General features: G+C 55.6%; 1 protein-coding gene across 1 annotated transcript; it reads left to right on the top strand.

Annotated features, from left to right (window-relative positions):
- Positions 1–14,100: 14,100 nt before the first annotated feature.
- On the top strand, positions 14,101–16,615 carry PRSS51 (serine protease 51; the record flags this gene model as incomplete). Its single annotated transcript, XM_058287846.1, has 3 exons — positions 14,101–14,411; positions 15,980–16,109; positions 16,261–16,615. Coding segments are annotated over 3 exons (723 nt in total), but the record flags the coding sequence as incomplete, so codon positions are not given.
- Positions 16,616–17,770: the final 1,155 nt, after the last annotated feature.

Raw genomic sequence — 17,770 nt, forward strand, 5'->3', positions numbered from 1 at the left:
GCCGTGAGGCTCAGAAGGAGAGGGTCGTGCCTCGGGCGGGGCTGAGGGCGAGGCTCGGCCGCTGCTGGGGAGGAGGTGTCCAGGACGTGCGTGTCCACCTGGCTCGGGGTCCCGGGAGGCGGGCTGCAGCCACCTGCTCCACCTCCCCCGGCCTGGCCCCGGCCTCACACCCGCGCCGTCGCCGCCTCAGCCTTCAGCACTGCCCTGCTCGGGAGCTCCCGCTTCCCCCTGCCCCTTCTTTTTTATCATTTTCACCTTTTTAAAATTTTTGTTTTTTAAATACCTTAGATGACATGAATGTTAGATAAAAAATATAGGGGATTCCCCTCTACCCACTCCCTGGCCCTCCCACACTTTCCCACGTTCACAACCTCCCCCCCTAGTGTGGTACGTTTGTCATGACTGATGAGCACACGCTGGAGCACTGCCACTGAGGGCGGATGATACTTTACGTCGTAGTTTGCACTCTGTCCCACACAGTTCTGTAGGTTATGACAGTGTATATAATGGCCTGTATCCGTCATTGCAATGTCATGCAGGACAATTCCAATGTCCCCAAAATGCCCCCGTATTACACCTAGTTTTCCCTCTCCCTCCCCTCAGAACCTCTGATAACCACTGCCTCCACATGAACGATAAAAGTTCCTCCATTGCTAGAATCACAATAAGTCTATAGTAGAATAACTGTAAGTTCACTTTAGTCCATAGTTCACTCCCCCATCCTGAGGCTGCAGGGAGGGTGATGCCCACCCACCTCTAACTGGGAGGGGGCTTGGCTCCCATGGGGCAGGTGCACGGGACTCTCTTCCTTGCAGCTGTAGACTCTGTTCCTTGGGGTGGCTGTTGTCCACCATCCTGTTGGTTGTCCTGGGTGAGTCCAGTGACCTGGAGAGCAGGTGTTGGGACTCTGCTGAGATTCAGGGCCCAGCTGGCACACGGATGGACTAAAGACTGAAGTCTCGTGGACATACGAACTCTAGTACTAACGGTAGGTTTGCCCCTTCTTTTCTTGCAGTGCTCTTCCTTAAAATGTTTCTCCTCCAGGTGCCTCTGCCCTCCGCTGGACCTGCTGCCTGCTCCCCCTCCTGGGCATGCCGGAGGCTTTGTCCTGGGCTCGGTCTTGTTGGTTCTTGGATGGGGTTGTGGAGGAGAAGCTGGGCTCTGGGCCGACTGTTTCTAGCAGTGGGGGTTGGGGTTGGAGAACGCTAGCTAATGTCAGGGGGAGGCAGACAGGGTGGGAGCACGCACCTGAAGGTGCTGCTGAGCTCGTACAGAGGCATCTGAACAGAATCCCGCCACCTCTAGGAAGGTTCACGTCCTCTGAAATCCCCCTGGCACAAGTCTGTGTCCCCCCTGTTAACGTGACTTGGGCCCTGTTTCTTGGCATTCGCTGCCCAGCACTTCTTCGCAGAGCTCCTTCACAGTTCCCGTGGACTGTGCTGGCGTGTCCGCCTCAGACCGTGCACGGCTCAGAGGGCCCCACCTGCACAGGTGGGAGTAAGTGCCTGGGCAGGCTATTTAACCTCTAGAACTGGGCAGACATGGAGATGTGGGGTGGGGGGAGAAAATTCAGGATACCCTGCTCTATAACGACTGTTTAAATTCCGTGTGGAAGAAGACACGTGATGCGGCAGGAGTGTCACGGTGTCCCAGGCCTGCTGCCCCTGGCTTCTCTAGAGACCCCCTGGGGAGACACTGGGGACTTGACCACGGCCCTTCCTGGCCAGTGGTTCTTCATCTTTGGTGTGTGGCCTGGAGAGCTTGTTGGGTGCAGATTAGGGTTATTGAGCTTATCAAATAAAAACGCAGGATAATTTTTTTAGTATAATTATGTTCAAGTATTGCATACTACTCATTGCTTATCGGAACTTCAAATTTAAATGGGCACCCTGTATTTTACCTGGCAACTGCAGTACAGATTTCCAGGCTTAGCTCCTGGGCCCAGGTCTGAGCCACCTGAGAGCTCCTCCAGGGGATTTCCAGCAGATCATCTTGGAGGAAACAGGCCTAGAGCAGAGTGCTTTGCTGGGATCTCCTGGAGGCTGTGAACTGGATTCCGACGGACACCCGAGGAAGCTAAGGGCAAGAGCGTGGCTGGTCAGCCTGGGCTGCTGCTGTGTGGAGGCTGGCCTTGAACCCCACAGTGTGGCCTTGGACCCAGTGTGGGTTGCACAGGGGGTGAGGGGCTGTAGGGTCCACCCCACGGGGCTGTCGGGAGGGACAGGAGACCTCAGAAGAAGGAGGCTGGGAATGTACCCCCAGAGGCTCAGGGGCTGAGAAAGAACAGGGATGGAGATGGCCCCGCTGAGCCAGGCACTGCCGGAGACGGCGGCCAGGAGAACGGCCCGGGGCCAGGGCCACACACCCCGGGGCAGCTTGAGGCTCCTCTGGGCCCACAGGAAGCCGCAGTGTGGGTGATCCCACCTTCACCTGCACAACGCAGCAGGTCGAGGAGGGGAAGGCGGGCACAGGCAGGGAGCAAACAAGCTCCCACCCCTGCGGTGGTCTCCTGGGCTGCTGAGACAACCCCGGAGGCGGGCTGGCCGAAACAAGGGGGCCGTGCTGGCTTACGGCTTTGGGGCCGGGAGAATGTCCAAATTGAGGCTAAGGTGATGCTTTCTCCCCAGGACCGAGGCGTGCCAGGCTGGCTGCTGGTGACGGTCGGTCCTCAGCTTGTCACAGGTGTGACCTCTTCCGGGGCCTGTTTCAGCTTCTGGCTTCCAGGGCTTTCTCTCTGTTGGAATTTCACTCTCCTGTGAAGGTCTCCAGTCACAGAACGGAGACCCTTCCTGAAGGGGGGGCCACACTGTCCCCAAAGGAGCCTCACCAGAAGGGCCTCCTTACCGTGGCCACCCCCGCAGGAGTGGGTTCCACTTAAGGGCACGGTTTTCTGGGGGCCCCGTGGCTCCAAACCCAGAACCCTCCCCTGCCTCTGGCTGCTCGCCCACCCAGCCCCGGCTAGAGGTGATTCCAGGATCCGATTCCGAGTTTGGATATTCGAAGATTTAATACTGAAGCAGAAACTGAGTCTGGACTTCAGTTACTGTAGGACTGTTACCTAAGAATGATCAGAAAAGTCAAGGGCCCAGCTGGGGTTTTTCTTTTTTTTGGTGGGGGGAGAGCAGGATGAATGATGCCCATCGAATGGAATTAAAAACGATGGTGGGACTGAGAAATAAGTTTATGTTTTGATCATTATCCCGGTGTCAGTCTTGTTCTAACAAGGGTCTCATCCCCCTCCCACCCTTCGGCGCCTGTGCTGCAACGCTCTCTTCTCCATGTGGCATGAAGGGCCTCGCTGAAGCGTCGTGACGTCAACACTTACAGGTGCGCCGAACAGCGCCTGCAGAAAGCCTACTAGCTCATGCGACCCCGGCAGGTGCACGTAACAGAGGGACAAACATCTGGTCCAACCGTTACCCCCCCAGCCTCGTGATGGCTGTGCCTAACGGACCGTGACCTGTTCCTGCTGAAATGAGAACTGACCTCGGAATCTTTTCCAGCGTGAGGGTGAGAAACCAGCTGAGCAGGGGACACCCACTTGTCCTGTGGGACATCGTGTGACAAAGGCCTTGCCTAAATCCAGGAGGGATGCAGGCCAGTGGCTTTGGAGGGACGCGCTGGTCTCTTCGATGACGTTCAGCCTGGGACTTGCTCCGGCCAGGGCTGTTGCCGGTGCCCGCGGCGCTGTGGGGTCTAGGAGGGGCTGTGCAGGGCGGGTTCTGGGTCAGACCCCTGACCTGGCGCCTCTCCTCCACCTCCCGCGTGGGATGTGCCCGCAGGTCGTTCTCTCCTCGGGGCCCCCTTTCCTCACCCCTGTGGCGGGTAATAACAGCTCTGCTCTCAGGCTGGCGTGAGGGTCAGCTGAGGCCATGTGACTGCTGCGTAGCGAGCAATGAAAAAAGGTCTCTGTGATGGTGGCAATGATGTCACGCTGCCCAGTTTACAGCTGAAACCACAAAATTTGTGTTTTCAGCCACAGAACAGGCATAGGCTCGCCTCAGGTGTGCAGAGCCTTGGAGATGGGTGTCCCGCTGGCCCTCTTGGGTTCTACGTGAGACACCTGGGTGCTGCGAGGGGTGCTGCGAGGGGAGGGCTCCGGTTCTGATGGCTTAGCGGGTGCCGAGCCTTTGTCTCCACGTGTTGAATCCTGACAACAACGCTGTGAACCGGATCACGTTTCGTGGAGAAGGAAATGGGCGCGGACACGTAAGGGACTGAGCTAAGACCACGCAGTTACTGATGATCCCTGCCAGGATTTGATCTGAACCCACGTGGGCCTGGCTCTGAAGGCCGTGCAGCTCCTGAAATGTGCTTTTAGACTTAATGATCATGTCTATTTAATCCGCACATCTTAAGTTTAAGCCTCTCAAAAACCCTGTGAGTGGAGGAAACCCACGTAAATGACTTGTTCAAGATAGTACAACCCAGAGCACAGTCACAGCTCAAGCCCCAGGCCTTCCCAGGGTCTTCCTTCGTGCTTTCATTCGTTCATCCACTCCAACTATTAGGAAGTTCCTGAGTGCGCTAGGCACGGGACTAAGAGCCGGGGAAACAGCAGGAGGTAACAAAGCAAAAGCCCTGCCCGTCCCTGAGGCTCCAGTCTCGTGGGGGAGGTGGAAGGCCTCTCGGCGAGCTAAGCGCTATGGAGAGGCGGAGAAAGGGGAAAGGCGCAGGATGGCGGGGCAGGCGTTTTCCCTCCGGGCACGGGGAAAGCCTCACTGACAAGGGGACCTGAAGGGCGAAGGAGCCAGCCTTGTAGACGACCGAGGCTAGGGCAGAAGGCACGGCACCCGTCCACTCACCCGTCCGTCACTGAACGCCCGGGGCTGTGGTGGTGAACGGGGGAGGTAGGACGGCGTGGGGGGGCAACCCAAGGTAGAGCAGGGCACTGGCGGCTGCCTCCTTGTTCATTTGGAAGGTTTTAGGGTGGGGATGCCTAGAACATCTTTAGATGCTGTTGAGAAGGAAGTGGAAGAGAAGGAGAGGGTGAAGGTGAGGGAGACAATATAAAACGGACGGATTCCTGAGGCGGTGGGAGGGGTGGGGTTCAGCGCTCTCGTGACGGGCTTCTCCTCCAACAGGAGCCCCTCGCCCCCCGGGACGCCTTCTGCTCGCCTCTTGTAGTTCACACCACCCTATGCTCTTGCCTTCCTGCTGCTCCTCTGACGATTGCCAGCCTTCTTTTCCAGCTCCGCCTCCCCCACGTGCTCTGCAAATGTTGGGAGTTGTTGGCCCTCTCTGCTTCTCAGTCGACATGATCTCCCTGAGCAATCCCACCCGCCCCCGCAACGCCAATCCATCCTCCTGCCCCCAACTGGGCCTTCGCTTCCAAGCCATATTTGTACCTGCCTGCTCATCCTGTGGACTCAATCGATCCCCGATACCTTGAACTTGAACCTCTTTAGCATCTCCCAATTCCATCTACTCTCTGCAGCCCTGCCATCGTTCTCCTGCTTTAGGCCATTATCACCTTTTATCTGACTTATTGAAGACACTTCCTAAATGATCTTCCTTTTTCCAGTTTCACCCTCCCTAAAATAATCTCCATGTTGTACCCAGAAAAATCTTTTAATGGAAGTGTGCTCCTGCGACTCCCTTTAATTCCAGCTCCATCTTCCCTGCCACTGACCTCACGAAGTCCAAATCTTCTAAGAAGGCATATCGATATCTGGTTCCAGATTTCCAAAGACCCAAAAGTCTTTAATGCTAACGCAGACACCAGGAATACACGGCTTCCTAAGTGGCTGAGAGTTGAGGGTGGGAGGTGAGTGTGCAGACAAGTGTTCAAGCTGGAATATTAGACCACTCCCTAGATAAGCCTACCACAGCCCTCCCGGGGTATCTCTTCAGCAGCCACCAGGGAGTGACTGCAAAGTGTTGAATTCCTGGGCGTTGCAGGCGCAGCTCCGCTGACCTGCTGCACCGCCTCCTATCTGAGCCAGGGCTCACTGTGATGTCACCCGGGAGCTGCAGGGCCAGGTATTTGTGATGGCCCAGCTGAAGCACCTGCAGCTGGCATTTCATCAGCTTTGGCTGGAGGCAAAGGTTGGGCAAGCCTGGACTGGAATGAAAAGAAGATGTTCCGGCTTCTAGTCCCACTGCTCATGGCCCTCAAGGGACGTGCCCACGAAGATCCAGGTCTGTGCCAGGCTAATGCCAAGCAAAGGCTGGAGAAAGTCTTGTTACCTCTCACTTGGCTCCTACAAAGCTGGTTTAGAGACCCGATGGGGGCCAATGAGAGCAAATGGCTCGCGCAATGAGTAGACAGGCATCTGAAGACATTATCATTGATTAATCAAGTAGTGTGTTGGGGGGGGGGGTGAAATGCCATTTAACATGGACCCAGAGTTCTGAAAGGGCTGGGGAACTGGAGCTGTAATTTAGCAACTGACTGCTTCTCGAGTCTCCACCCCCTCGCTGTGAAGACACTACGGGTCCCTCTGAGCCAAGGACCCCGGGGAGCACCAGGGTTGAAAGGACTTTAGTTCAACCTATAGCACATGTGTCAGACCATGTAATCGTGACATGGGAAGAGGTGGAGGCTATTGTGGGGAGCCAATCAGCGAGTGCATCATTTTCCAAAGCCAGCTTTGTGGATCCTCCGTCCCATGCAAAGCTCCCCACAATAAGGCACTAGGGGTAAACAAGATTTGGAAATGCTGCACTTGATCCTTTTTCTGTACAATCATGCTGGACATCCATATTTTAAAGTTAAAAAGACTTGCTATGATCCTTTTGGAAAATAGTTTAAGAGTCTCCAGAAGTCTTTTACATAGTCATTTCATTTCTTGGGACTTACCATAAAGAAATAATCAGAAATTTGGATGTTTAAAGAAAAGATATTTATTACAGCATTATTAAATTAGTAAGCAATTATGAAAACCTAAGTTTCTAACAATAACGTTTCCAACTCACATGATGGATTATTATACAGGCATTAAAATCATGATTTCTAAAAGTTTGGTAGACATGGAAGAAACCTAATAAAATATTAGGTTTAAAAAGCACAATATAATTGCTTAGCTAGTGTGATCCCAACACTGTGTGTATTATAAATGCATAAAGATTAAAGGGAAATACAACAAAAATATTAAACCATTATTGTTGGGCATTTATCTGGCATTTAAATTTTTCTCCTTGTACTTTTATGTAATTCTTTCATGAGAATGTGAAGCATAGACATTTTTATAGTCAGAAAGTATAGTCTTAAATTTTTAATAAAAGAAGTTCAGGAATATTCAATAGCACAATCTGGAATTCACAGCAAGTGAAATAATGTACGGAATTCGTAAGATGGAAGCCAGAGGAAAGACATTACTGGTTGCACTGCTCTGGGTAAATTTGGCTTCACTTAACCATGTACCCCCCTGGAGCCACTCGTTCCTCCCCTGGAGGCCCCTGGAGGCTACTTGTTGCTCCCCCGGAGGCCCTCGTTGCTCCCCTGCAGGCCGCTCATTGTTCCCCTGGAGGCCGCTTGTTGCTTCTCCGGAGGCTGCTCGTTGCTCCCCGGGAGGCCACGTTCTCTGGCTCCTTCGTGCTTTTTTGTTGCTCTTCTCCAGGCCCCTTGGCGGGTGTTCTCCGCAGCCCACACCCAGGCTCTGTCCTCGGCCCCCTCCCCTTGCTTCTCTGGCACCGGTTTCATGCAGGCTTCCCTTCTTCCCCATCTACCCTGCACATGTTTCCTCCGTCCCCAAACTTCACTTTGCAACTCCGAATTAGTTGTCAATATTTGAAAAATTTTTTCACCAACAATGAGCTTTTAGCTTTTCTTGAAATCTCTTTGAATCTGTTGGTGTGAGTCTCCTCTCCCTGACGTGACAGTCAGGTGCAGCCAGAGGTGCCCCCTCTGTCCACTGGCAGAGGGCTCCCTGCAGGCCCCGGCTGTCCCCGGACGCCGAGGCGCATGTCCTCTGGTCTTGCCTGACCATGGGGCTGCATCGTCCCCTGGGCTAGCTCACCATGTCCAGCTGTCTGGCCAGGTGAGCCCTAGCACGGGGGTTATGGTGCCGATAGCGCGTGGATCTAAGTCATCAGTCAGTTGACGGCCTCCGTGGATGACAGCAGGGACCGTCGGCTAAAGAGCTGCCTTTGGCAGAGAGAAGCCTCAGACGTGGAAGGCCTTAGAGGGAGAAGGATGCCGGGCAGTGGAGGGAAGAGTTTCCACTCTTCTCGGCCACCTTCTCCTGGGCTTCTCAGAGCTCCCAGCTTGTGGTCTGCCCTACAGCATTTGGACCTGCCTACCCCTGCAGTCACGTGCCGCAGGTCCTATAAAATCCTGTAATCAAGCTCATGATGCATTAGGGAGGCCTTTGCATGTGTCATCCTTGCTCTAGAAATTTCTCCCAGAAAGGTTATTGATCATATAGTTTTTATTAATGGGATTGTGGAAAATCAAGATTCTTCACTGTGTTTCAAGTCACTTATTTTAGTTGCAAAATAGCTTTTTATAAGAAGGAATACCTTTACACACTTTCTCAGTTAAGGTAATTAGAATTGTGATATCATTGGTTGAGTAAAACCAATCTCCTACGAGAAATAGTTTACAAACTTTAAGTGAACAGTTTTCTATAACATTCTAACAAGTGTGGCTCATCATAACCCACATTCAAAGTTTCAAGGTTCAAGCTAACAGCCCTCGGACAATCACAAAATAATAAAGGAAGAGCCATGCTCCTTTTTGCAGGTACATTTAGCCCAAAATAAAGCTTTCTGTGACATGTACATAAATGTTTGTTAACCACCTTGTCTTGCCAAATCACTGGAGTCAATAATTATTTCCTTAAAGCTTCTCGGTAAAGGTCTTGCATTTACTCTTACTTGAAGTTTGCCTCTAGCTTGACTTTAGCCTTCATCGGGGTTAAATCGAGCTATTTGGGGCTTGTTTAATTTCCTTAACACCATCACACCTACTGTCAAGTTTGTGTTCCTGGTCTGAGCCCCCGGAACTCCGCCCCATGCACCTGACGCCTTGCAGGCACCTCTGAAGCCCCGGGCCCGCTCACCACGTGCACCTGTCCTCCTACCTGCGCTGTCGTTGAGTGACGGCTCCACTCACGCAGATGCTCCGGTCAGAGCCCGGAGTCCCGCCAGCCTCCCCTTACCGTTTAGCTACACCTGCCGCAAGCACCATTTCCAAAATACCCCTCTCCTCTCCATCCTCTGTCCCTACCCCAGACCAGGCCCCTCCCGCTCAGGGGCTCCCTTGGGGGGGCACCCATCTCACCTTCCTCCCACCCCACAGGCCATCCTCCCAGTGGGGACGAGGGCGCCCCGGGTGCGCCCTGCTCGAGCTCCCCGCCACCTCCTCCAGCTGACGTAGAGCTAAACGGCAGCAGAGAGGGCACATCCTGAGAGTTAGTGGAAAAGCTTCACGCTTTCCACAGTAAGCTCAGCATGACTTTTGAGCCAAGATAGACATACTTGAGCATGGCAAGGAGATACCCAGCTATTCCTATTTTTATGGATTTTTGAATAAATAAAAAATAGTCCCTGCCTAGAAAAAGGAATTTTCCTAATTCTTTTTCTATTCATTACTAAATGTTACATACAGTAGCATTTACTTTTTTGGTGCACAGTTCTATGAATTTTACACATGCGTAGACTCCTGTTACCACCACCAAAGACAACACAAAACAATCCCAGCAACCCAAAGAAATACCACCACCCTCCTCTCGTCACTGGCACCCACTGCCTATTAATTTTGCTATTTCCAGAATATCGCATAAATAGAATGATACACAGTATGCAGCCTTTTGGGATTGTACTCCTTCATATAACATAAGGCATTTGAGATTAATCCATGCTGCTGCTAATCCATGTTACTTTCTTTATATTGCTTTATATTCTGTTGTGTGCATGTAAGACATTTGTTTACTCGTTCACCCATTGGAGATGATTTGGGTTGTCTCTGGTTTGGGGCAATGGTGAATACTCCTCTTATAAATACTTGTATACATCTACTAAAGTGGCTAAAATTTAAAAAATACTGAGAATGTTGGTGAGGAAGCGAGGCAATTGGAACCTCATACATAGGTGATGGGAATGCAAAATGGTCCAGCTGTGCTGGAAAGAAATTTTTTAATTGATTTTTAAAAATTAGAAATGTAGGTTTACAGAACAATCATGTGTAAAAAATAGGATTCCCACATACCAGCCTATGATGAGCACCTTGCATTGCTGTGGCTCTTTTGTGCAATTGATGAAAGCACATTGTTATTACAAGTGTACTGTTAACTGTAGTCCAAGGTTTAACTTAGGGTTCACTCCTTGTATAATGCAGGTTCAAGGATTTTTTAAAAATGTTATTCTATTACCTAAACTGTAACCTAACTTTCCCCCTCTTATCTGCACTCCTAGATGTATTTCAGTGTTGTTAGCTGCATTGACAGCATCGTGCTACCCTCACCACCATCTGTTACCAAAACATTTCCGTCCCTCAAGGCAGGAACATTTCAAGCCTTATCTCCCTATTCCCTCTCCCCACTCCAGCTCCTTAACCTTATACTAGATTCTGGTTCTGTGATTTTGCTTTTTAAATATTTCATATCAGTGAGCTCATACAGTATTTGTCCTTTTGTGTCGTGCTTATCTCACTCAGTATGATGTTTTCAAGATTTATCCATGTTGTCTCATGTATCAGAACTTCATTCCTCTTTACAGCTGACTAATATTCCATTGTCTGTATATACCATATTTGGCTTATCCATCTATCACTTGATGGACACTTGGGTTGCTTCCTTCTTCTGGCAATTGTGAATAATGCCTCCATGGACATTGCTGTGCAAATGTCTGTTCAGGTCCCTGCTTTCAGTTCTTTGGGGTACCTACCTAGAAGTAGGTCATCTGGGTCATATGGTAATTTTATACTTCTGTTTCTGAGAAACCACCAAGCTGTCTTCCACAGCGGCTGCACCATTTTGCACTGCTGCCAGCAATGAGTGGGTGCTCCTACTTCTCCATGTCCTCTATAACACTTAGACTGTTCTGTTCTGTTTTTTTTTTTTCAGTTACAGCCATCCTAGTGGGTGTGTAGGGTTTCTCATTGTGGTTTTCAAAATTATTGTTTCAGACAGTTCCTGCATGCTTAATACCTGTCCTGGTGGCAGCCCTGAGCCCTGCAGCGCCCTCACCTGCCATCTTCCCACAATCCGCTCTCATGGTGTTTTTTTTTTTTAAAGATTTATTTTATTTATTTCTCTCCCATTACCCACACCCCTGTTGTCTGCTCTCTTGTGTCCATTCGCTGTGTGTTCTTCTGTGTCCGCTTGCATTCTCAGTGGCACGAGGAACCTGTGTCTCTTCTTGTTGCGTCATCTTGCTGCGTCAGCTCTCTGTGTGTGCGGTGCCACTCCCAGGCAGGCTGCGCTTTTTTAATGCAGGGCAGCTCTCCTTGTGGGGTGCACTCCTTGCGTGTGGGGCCCCCCTACACGGGAGCACCCCTGCGTGGCAGGGCACTCCTTGCGCACATCAGCACTGCGCGTGGCCAGCTCCACACGGGTCAGGAGGCCCGGGGTTTGAAACCTGGACCTCCCATGTGGCAGGCGGACGCTCTATCAGTTAAACCACGTCTGCTTCTCTCATTGTGGTTTTAATTTGCATTTTCCTGATGACTATTGATGTTGAGCATCTTTTTGTGTGCTTTTGGCCATTTATGTATCTTGTTTGGCGAGATGTGGCAGTTTGAGATTATTTATAGATCCCCAAGAGAGAGATTATGTTTGTAAACTAATCTCTTCCTCTGAGTGTGAGCCCCTTTGACTGCATTAGACTCAGCTGGCACATCTTGATTAAATTACCTGTTAAGATTAGGGCTTTAGAGAAAGTGGCCACGGTAGCTGCTGAGGGTGGGGAGAGGGAAGAAGAGATGTGATGTGGGGGCATTTTCAGGACTTGGAGTTGTCCTGGGTGGTGCTGCAGGGACAGATCCCGGACATTGTATGTCCTGCCATGGCCCGCTGGGTGGACTGGGGGAGAGCGTAAACTACAATGTAAACCACTATCCATGTGGTGCAGCCATGCTGCAAAATGTATCCACCAAATGCAACGAATGTGCCACGATGATGAAAGAGGTGGTTGATATGGGAGGAGTGGGGTAAGGGAGATAGGGGGTATGTGGGGGCCTCTTATTTTTTGAATGTAACATTAAAAAAAATCAATAGAGTTAGGCATTATAAAAAGTCAAATGGAAATTCCAGAGATAAAGAGAATAATAAATGAAACTTTAAATTAAATAAAAAAGATTAGGGTTTTGATTGGACCACGGCAGAAGGGCGTGGCTCAGGTTGTGCCCCGCCCCCCCCCGGGCTGGTATAAAGGGACACTCGCTCCAGAAGACACTGGGGGAGAGAGACGCCGCAGACGCCGGGGGTGCTTCCAGATGGAAGGCGTCCTGGTGGTCTGGAGCTTCTGCTGGCTCCTTCTTGCTCCTCCTGCCCAGGGAGCAGGGCTGGGGGGCGCTGGGGGGCGCTAGGCCACAGCCCACACCCACGCCTAGAGCACGCGGCGCGGCTCCCATGGCAGGCGAGCTTGCAGCCGCGGTGACCTTGCCGTGGCCATTCAGCTGGCCCCTGCACGGCCAGGCTTCGCACCCGCCGGGTGAGCAGGCTCTCTTGGCGTGCCCCTCGCCAGCGCTGGCCTCCCTGCACCGCCCGGGTTTCCTTCCGCCTGCACCACGGAGGGGTGTTCCACAGTGGTACCCCAGCGGGGGTTCCCACCTGCCAGCGACGCGCCCAGCCTAGGCTAGGGGCAACCCCGTGACCTGTGCTCCCAGCGGGGTGCTCCCAATGAGCTCTGACCCCAGCTCTGGGAAGGGGGCCTCCTTCCAAGTTCCTTCCCTCCCCGGGTGCTCTTGCCCAGCGCTGGCGCGCAGAGTCCTCCTTACCCGCCAGTGCTGCTCCCCGTTATAGCTCACAGTCCTCCAGGTGAGCCTCCACTCGCCCAAGCCACGGCGTGACGCCTGACCCCTGCCTGGACTTGGGAGCCGCTCCCCCGCCACCCCAGCCCGCCTGCTCCTGACGGGTGCTGCCCCCCACCCCAGCCTGCTCCTGACGGGCGCTGCCCCCCACCCCAGCCTGCTCCTGACGGGCGCTGCCCCCCACCCCAGCCTGCTCCTGACGGGCGCTGCCCTCCACCCCAGCCGGCACGGCCCGTGTCGGGCTCTGCCCCCACCCAGACCTCATAGCTCTTCTTGGAGGGGAGGGGCAGACGCCAAAGGCGGTGCATTTTCCTGATGTTTCCCGAGACCTGCCCCCACCCCCGGCTTCTCCCTTTACTTCACTCAGCCTCAGCCCTGGGTCCAGCTGGGAGATCCCGGGATCGCGGGAAACGAAGGCTTTCTCAGGCTCCTCCTGTACAGATGGCACCTTCTTCTATTTTTCAGAAAATGTGCAATGTGGCTACAGACCTGTCTTCTCAAACATATCCAGGTTTCAATTCCATGAATTGATAGAAGTGCAGGGAGGCGAGTTCCCGTGGCAAGTGAGCGTGCAGGCCTCGCGGCGGCACCTCTGCGCCGGCTCCGTCATCGACCCGTGGTGGGTGCTGACCGCGGCGCACTGCTTCCCGCGAGCGCTGTACGTTCCTGGGCTCTGCTCTCCTTTACGGCGCGCCCCTCAGGGTCGTGCGGGCTGGGTGGCCTCACCTGCGCCCAGGGGTGCCTGCTGGCTGCGCGCCCGACGTCGCTGCCCCTGTACCACCCCCTGCCTGCCCTGGTTCCCACGTCCGAGGACGCAGGCCGTGCGCTCGGAGCTGTGGCACTGGCTCCCGCCTCCTGCCCGCCACCTGCGTGTGGACAGCACGTTGTCCATTCGCTCTGGACACGCCCGCTGAGCGCCTGCTTCCTGCGGGTGCTGCAGGGCTGGGGCTGCGGGTGCTGCAGGGCTGGGGCTGTGGGTGCTGCAGGGCTGGAGCTGTTGGTGCAGAGCAGCGGCGGAGCTCCCCGTCCCCGAGCCTGCACCGCCTTCCTCGGGAGCCTTCCGCGGCCCCTGCCGGGCTCCCGGGTGCCCTGCCTTGGCCCCTGGCCCTGCCCGTCTGACCGCTAGGTACTCTCTGGACGCCCCCCACTGCTGGGGGCCTCTCGGGGTCTAGCTGTCGCTTCTCCTCATCACTGTGGCCACTGCCGGCGTGGTGGTCTCCCCTGCCCCTAGGCTGGAAACGGCCGCGGTCAACGTGACGGTGCTCCTGGGGGCCAGGGGGACCGGCGACGCCCACGCGGAGAGGAAGCGCGTGCGGCAGGTCATCGTTCATGAGGACTACCGGCCGCCCCGCGTGGACAGCGACCTGGCCCTGCTGCTGCTCGCCGCGCCCGTGCGCTTCTCCGGCCTCAAGATGCCCGTGTGCCTGCCGCGCAGGGAGCAGGCCTGGGACCGCTGCTGGATGGCGGAGTGGGCGCCCGCCTATCGGCACGGTGGGTGCCTCCCTGGGGCCACGAGGCCGCCGCGCTCGCCGGGCTGGGCAGGGACGCTCCGGGGCAGGGGCTGGGGGCCGGGGCTGGCTTCACCTCTGATGCGCTCTGTGATTGGGGCGCTGTTTCACCTCCCGGAGCCCCAGTTCTCTCATGGGCAGTAAAGGCTCCCCCAAACAAGTTATGCCAATTAAGTGAAATGCGATTATGCACGTGGGTCCCCAGGGATGTACATGTACCCCAAGACCCCAGGGCAAGACTCAGCTCTAGGAGGCCAGAAGCAGGGCTCACCACCAGCGTGGACCTTTCCGTGGCTCGTTCACAAAGTCCAGCTTCCCATCTGCTCACCACCAAACGAAGCCCTGGAGATCAGCGTCCGGGAGAACTCCAAGCCAGCAGCCGGGCAGTCCAGCACCCAGTGCCCAGTGCCCAGCGCCCAGCACCCAGCGGCCCAGGGACCCAGTGCCCAGCAGGCCAGCGGCCCAGGGACCCATTGCCCAGCACCCAGTGCCCAGTGCCCAGCGCCCAGCGGCCCAGGGACCCAGCGCCCAGTGCTCCAGCACCCAGCTCCCAGCGCCCAGTGCCCAGGGACCCAGCACCCAGCAACCCAGCCCCAGCTCCCAGCACCCAGCACCCAGAGGCCCAGGGACCCAGCACCCAGCGCCCCAGTGCCCAGCACCCCAGTGCCCAGCACCCAGCACCCAGCAGCCCAGTGCCCAGCACCCAGGGACCCAGTACCCAGCACCCAGCACCCAGGGACCCAGCACCCAGCGCTCAGCATCCAACAGCCCAGAGCCCCAGCACCCCAGCACCCTGCGCCCCAGCGCCCCAGTGCCCAGCACCCCATCACCCAGCACCCAGGGACCCAGCACCCAGTGCCTCCGTGCCCCAGTACCCAGTGCCCCGCGCCCAGCGCCCAGCACCGCCCAGCAGTCCAGCAGCCCAGCACCCTGGGACCCAGTGCCCAGCGGCCCAGCACTCAGAGCCCAGCGCCCATTGGCCTGGCACCCCGGCTTGGTCTCCATGGCTCCGCCCCTCCCCTGCAGGCCCCCCGGCTGCCCAGCCAGGGACGGCCTCTGGGAGGGTGGGAGGGGGGGCGGGGGGTGGGCCAGGGGCCCCTCCAGGGCTGAGCGCGCTGTCTTTCTCCATGGTGACCCTTCCAGGCGGGTGACTCCCTGCCATCCCCTGTTGGCCCCGCAGAGACACAGCACTCCCCGACTCGGGCTGAGCGGCTTGGAACCCAGCAGAGGAAAAGCCGGCTCTGGGGGCTGGGGGGCCGGGGGAAAAGACCTTCCCAGGCTCTCCTGGCAGGGCCCGGGCTGGGGTCCACGGGCTGCTCCCCGGCGTGATGGACCCTTAGAGAGACACGGAAAGCAGCGTGAGGGGGCCCCTGGCTCGGATGCTAGAAAGGTGATGGACGGGGGGCTTGCCTCAGGCCCCCTGGAAGGCCCCCCGTCCCACGAGTCCACGATGGCCTGAGCCTTTGCAGCGGCCAGGCCTCGAGCCGGTCACTTGGGTGGCTCTTGCAGGCTCAGGCTCACACCGGCTCCTTCTCTTTGCAGACAAACACGACAGCGCGAACGTGCACCTGCAGAAGCTGAGAGTGGTGCAGATCACCTGGAAGGAGTGCCAGAGGAGGGTGGCCCAGCTGTCCCAGAGCATGCTGTGTGCCTGGAGGGAACCGGGCACCAGGGGCAGCGGCCAGGCACGGCAGCCCCCGGCCCTCCTCGCCGCCCCCCACCGCCCCTCGTCCCAGGAGGGGCCAGGGGGGCCCCGCCCGCTCAGCCCCCGCCCGGTCCCTCTCGCTCCCGGTGCTGCTGACGGCTTGCCAGCGGCGGCGGCTGCTCTCGTTCCAGGGGGACGGCGGGGCGCCGATGGTCTGCACCGCCCACGGCACCCAGCGGCTCTTCCAGGTGGGCATCTTCAGCTGGGACCTGAGGTCTGGCTCCCGGGGGCGGCCCGGCATGTTCGTGTCTGTGGCTCGGTTTATTCCGTGGATCCAAGAGGAAACCGAGAGGGCGGGCAGAGCCTACACCGTCTCGGGAGCCCCGAGAGGCCCCCTGGCCCCCGGGCCACGCTGCCCCTTACTGCTGGGCCTGGGGTCTCGGCTGCTGCTGACGGCCACGCACCTGCGATAAAGCGTCCCCGAGCGCGCGCCCTGTCCTCTTCACTTACTGCGCCCTTTTCCTCCTTCCCACCTTTGCGCCAACATTCCCGGGGCGTCTGCTGGCGGCCGGCCTCCGAGCCAGGCCCCGCGAGCAGGCTGGACTCGCTTCTCGCAAATCTCCCAGTCGAAGACAGACACCACGAGGCACGAGCCGTGCACGGGGCATCTCAGAGGACGCCGCGGGGACCCCCGGGCAGCCAGGGAGGACTCGGGGAGAGCACTGGGACGTCAACCGCGGGGCGTCGCTTCTTGGGGCCTGACTCGGTGTCTTCTATGAACAGGGAGGTCAGGCCAGACCCACGTAGCCTTTCGACATTCGGGCATTCTTCAGGTTGAAGCCTCTTCTCCTTCTCTCATGAGGGTGGCATTAGCCAGCTAAGGACCAGCTTTAGTTTCGTCAATGGCTCTACAAATCCAGGCGATTTTTCACAGGGTCTCCTGGTGTCACGGGATGTTAGCGATTTACTGGCCTAGTGCCATCCTTGGATCGCCAGGGGAAAATTTAATTAATTTTAATGTAAGCATGCCCTCTTGAGAGTCTCGTAGAATCTAATACACACCAGACGTTAACTGGTCAAAGGAAGCTAACCTCCTGCCCATGCCACCACAGCACCGCTCTTCTCGATGCGCGTTATTCCACGGAAAGAGACGCGTGTGTGTTCTCTCTCGTGCCGCTGGGAGAGCCTTCCTCGCCCTCCAGCCCCCCAGACCTCCCGAGCTGGGCAGCCTTCCTTGGCCAGTGCCCAGGCCTGGCTTTACATGCAGGCTACAGTGGATCCTGCTGCTCTCATCTTAGGACAGTGTTTCAAGATGCGCAACAGAATTACTTGGATGCTGGTTAAAAATTCAGATTCCTGGGCTCTCTGCGAGTTACCAATTAGGAGTTCTAGCAGCGAGGCCTCGGACATCTGTGTTAAGAAGCTCCCTGAGTCACTCCTTTTTAAAAAATTTAATTGTTAACAGGGTTACTGAGGAATAATTGACACAATACATTGAACACATTTAAATAGAAAATTAGATAAATTTTGACAGAAGTGTACACCCAGGAAACAATCACCACAGCCAGGATGGGATTTATCTATTAACTTGAAAGTTTCCTTGTGACTTTTGAAGTGCAAAAAGTTTTAATTTTGATCAAGTCCAACTTATCAGTTTTTTCTTTTATGGTTTGTACTTTTGGTGCCTCACCCAAGATTACA

This window comes from Dasypus novemcinctus, chromosome 25 (assembly GCF_030445035.2).
Source record: "Dasypus novemcinctus isolate mDasNov1 chromosome 25, mDasNov1.1.hap2, whole genome shotgun sequence".
NCBI lineage: Eukaryota > Metazoa > Chordata > Mammalia > Cingulata > Dasypodidae > Dasypus > Dasypus novemcinctus.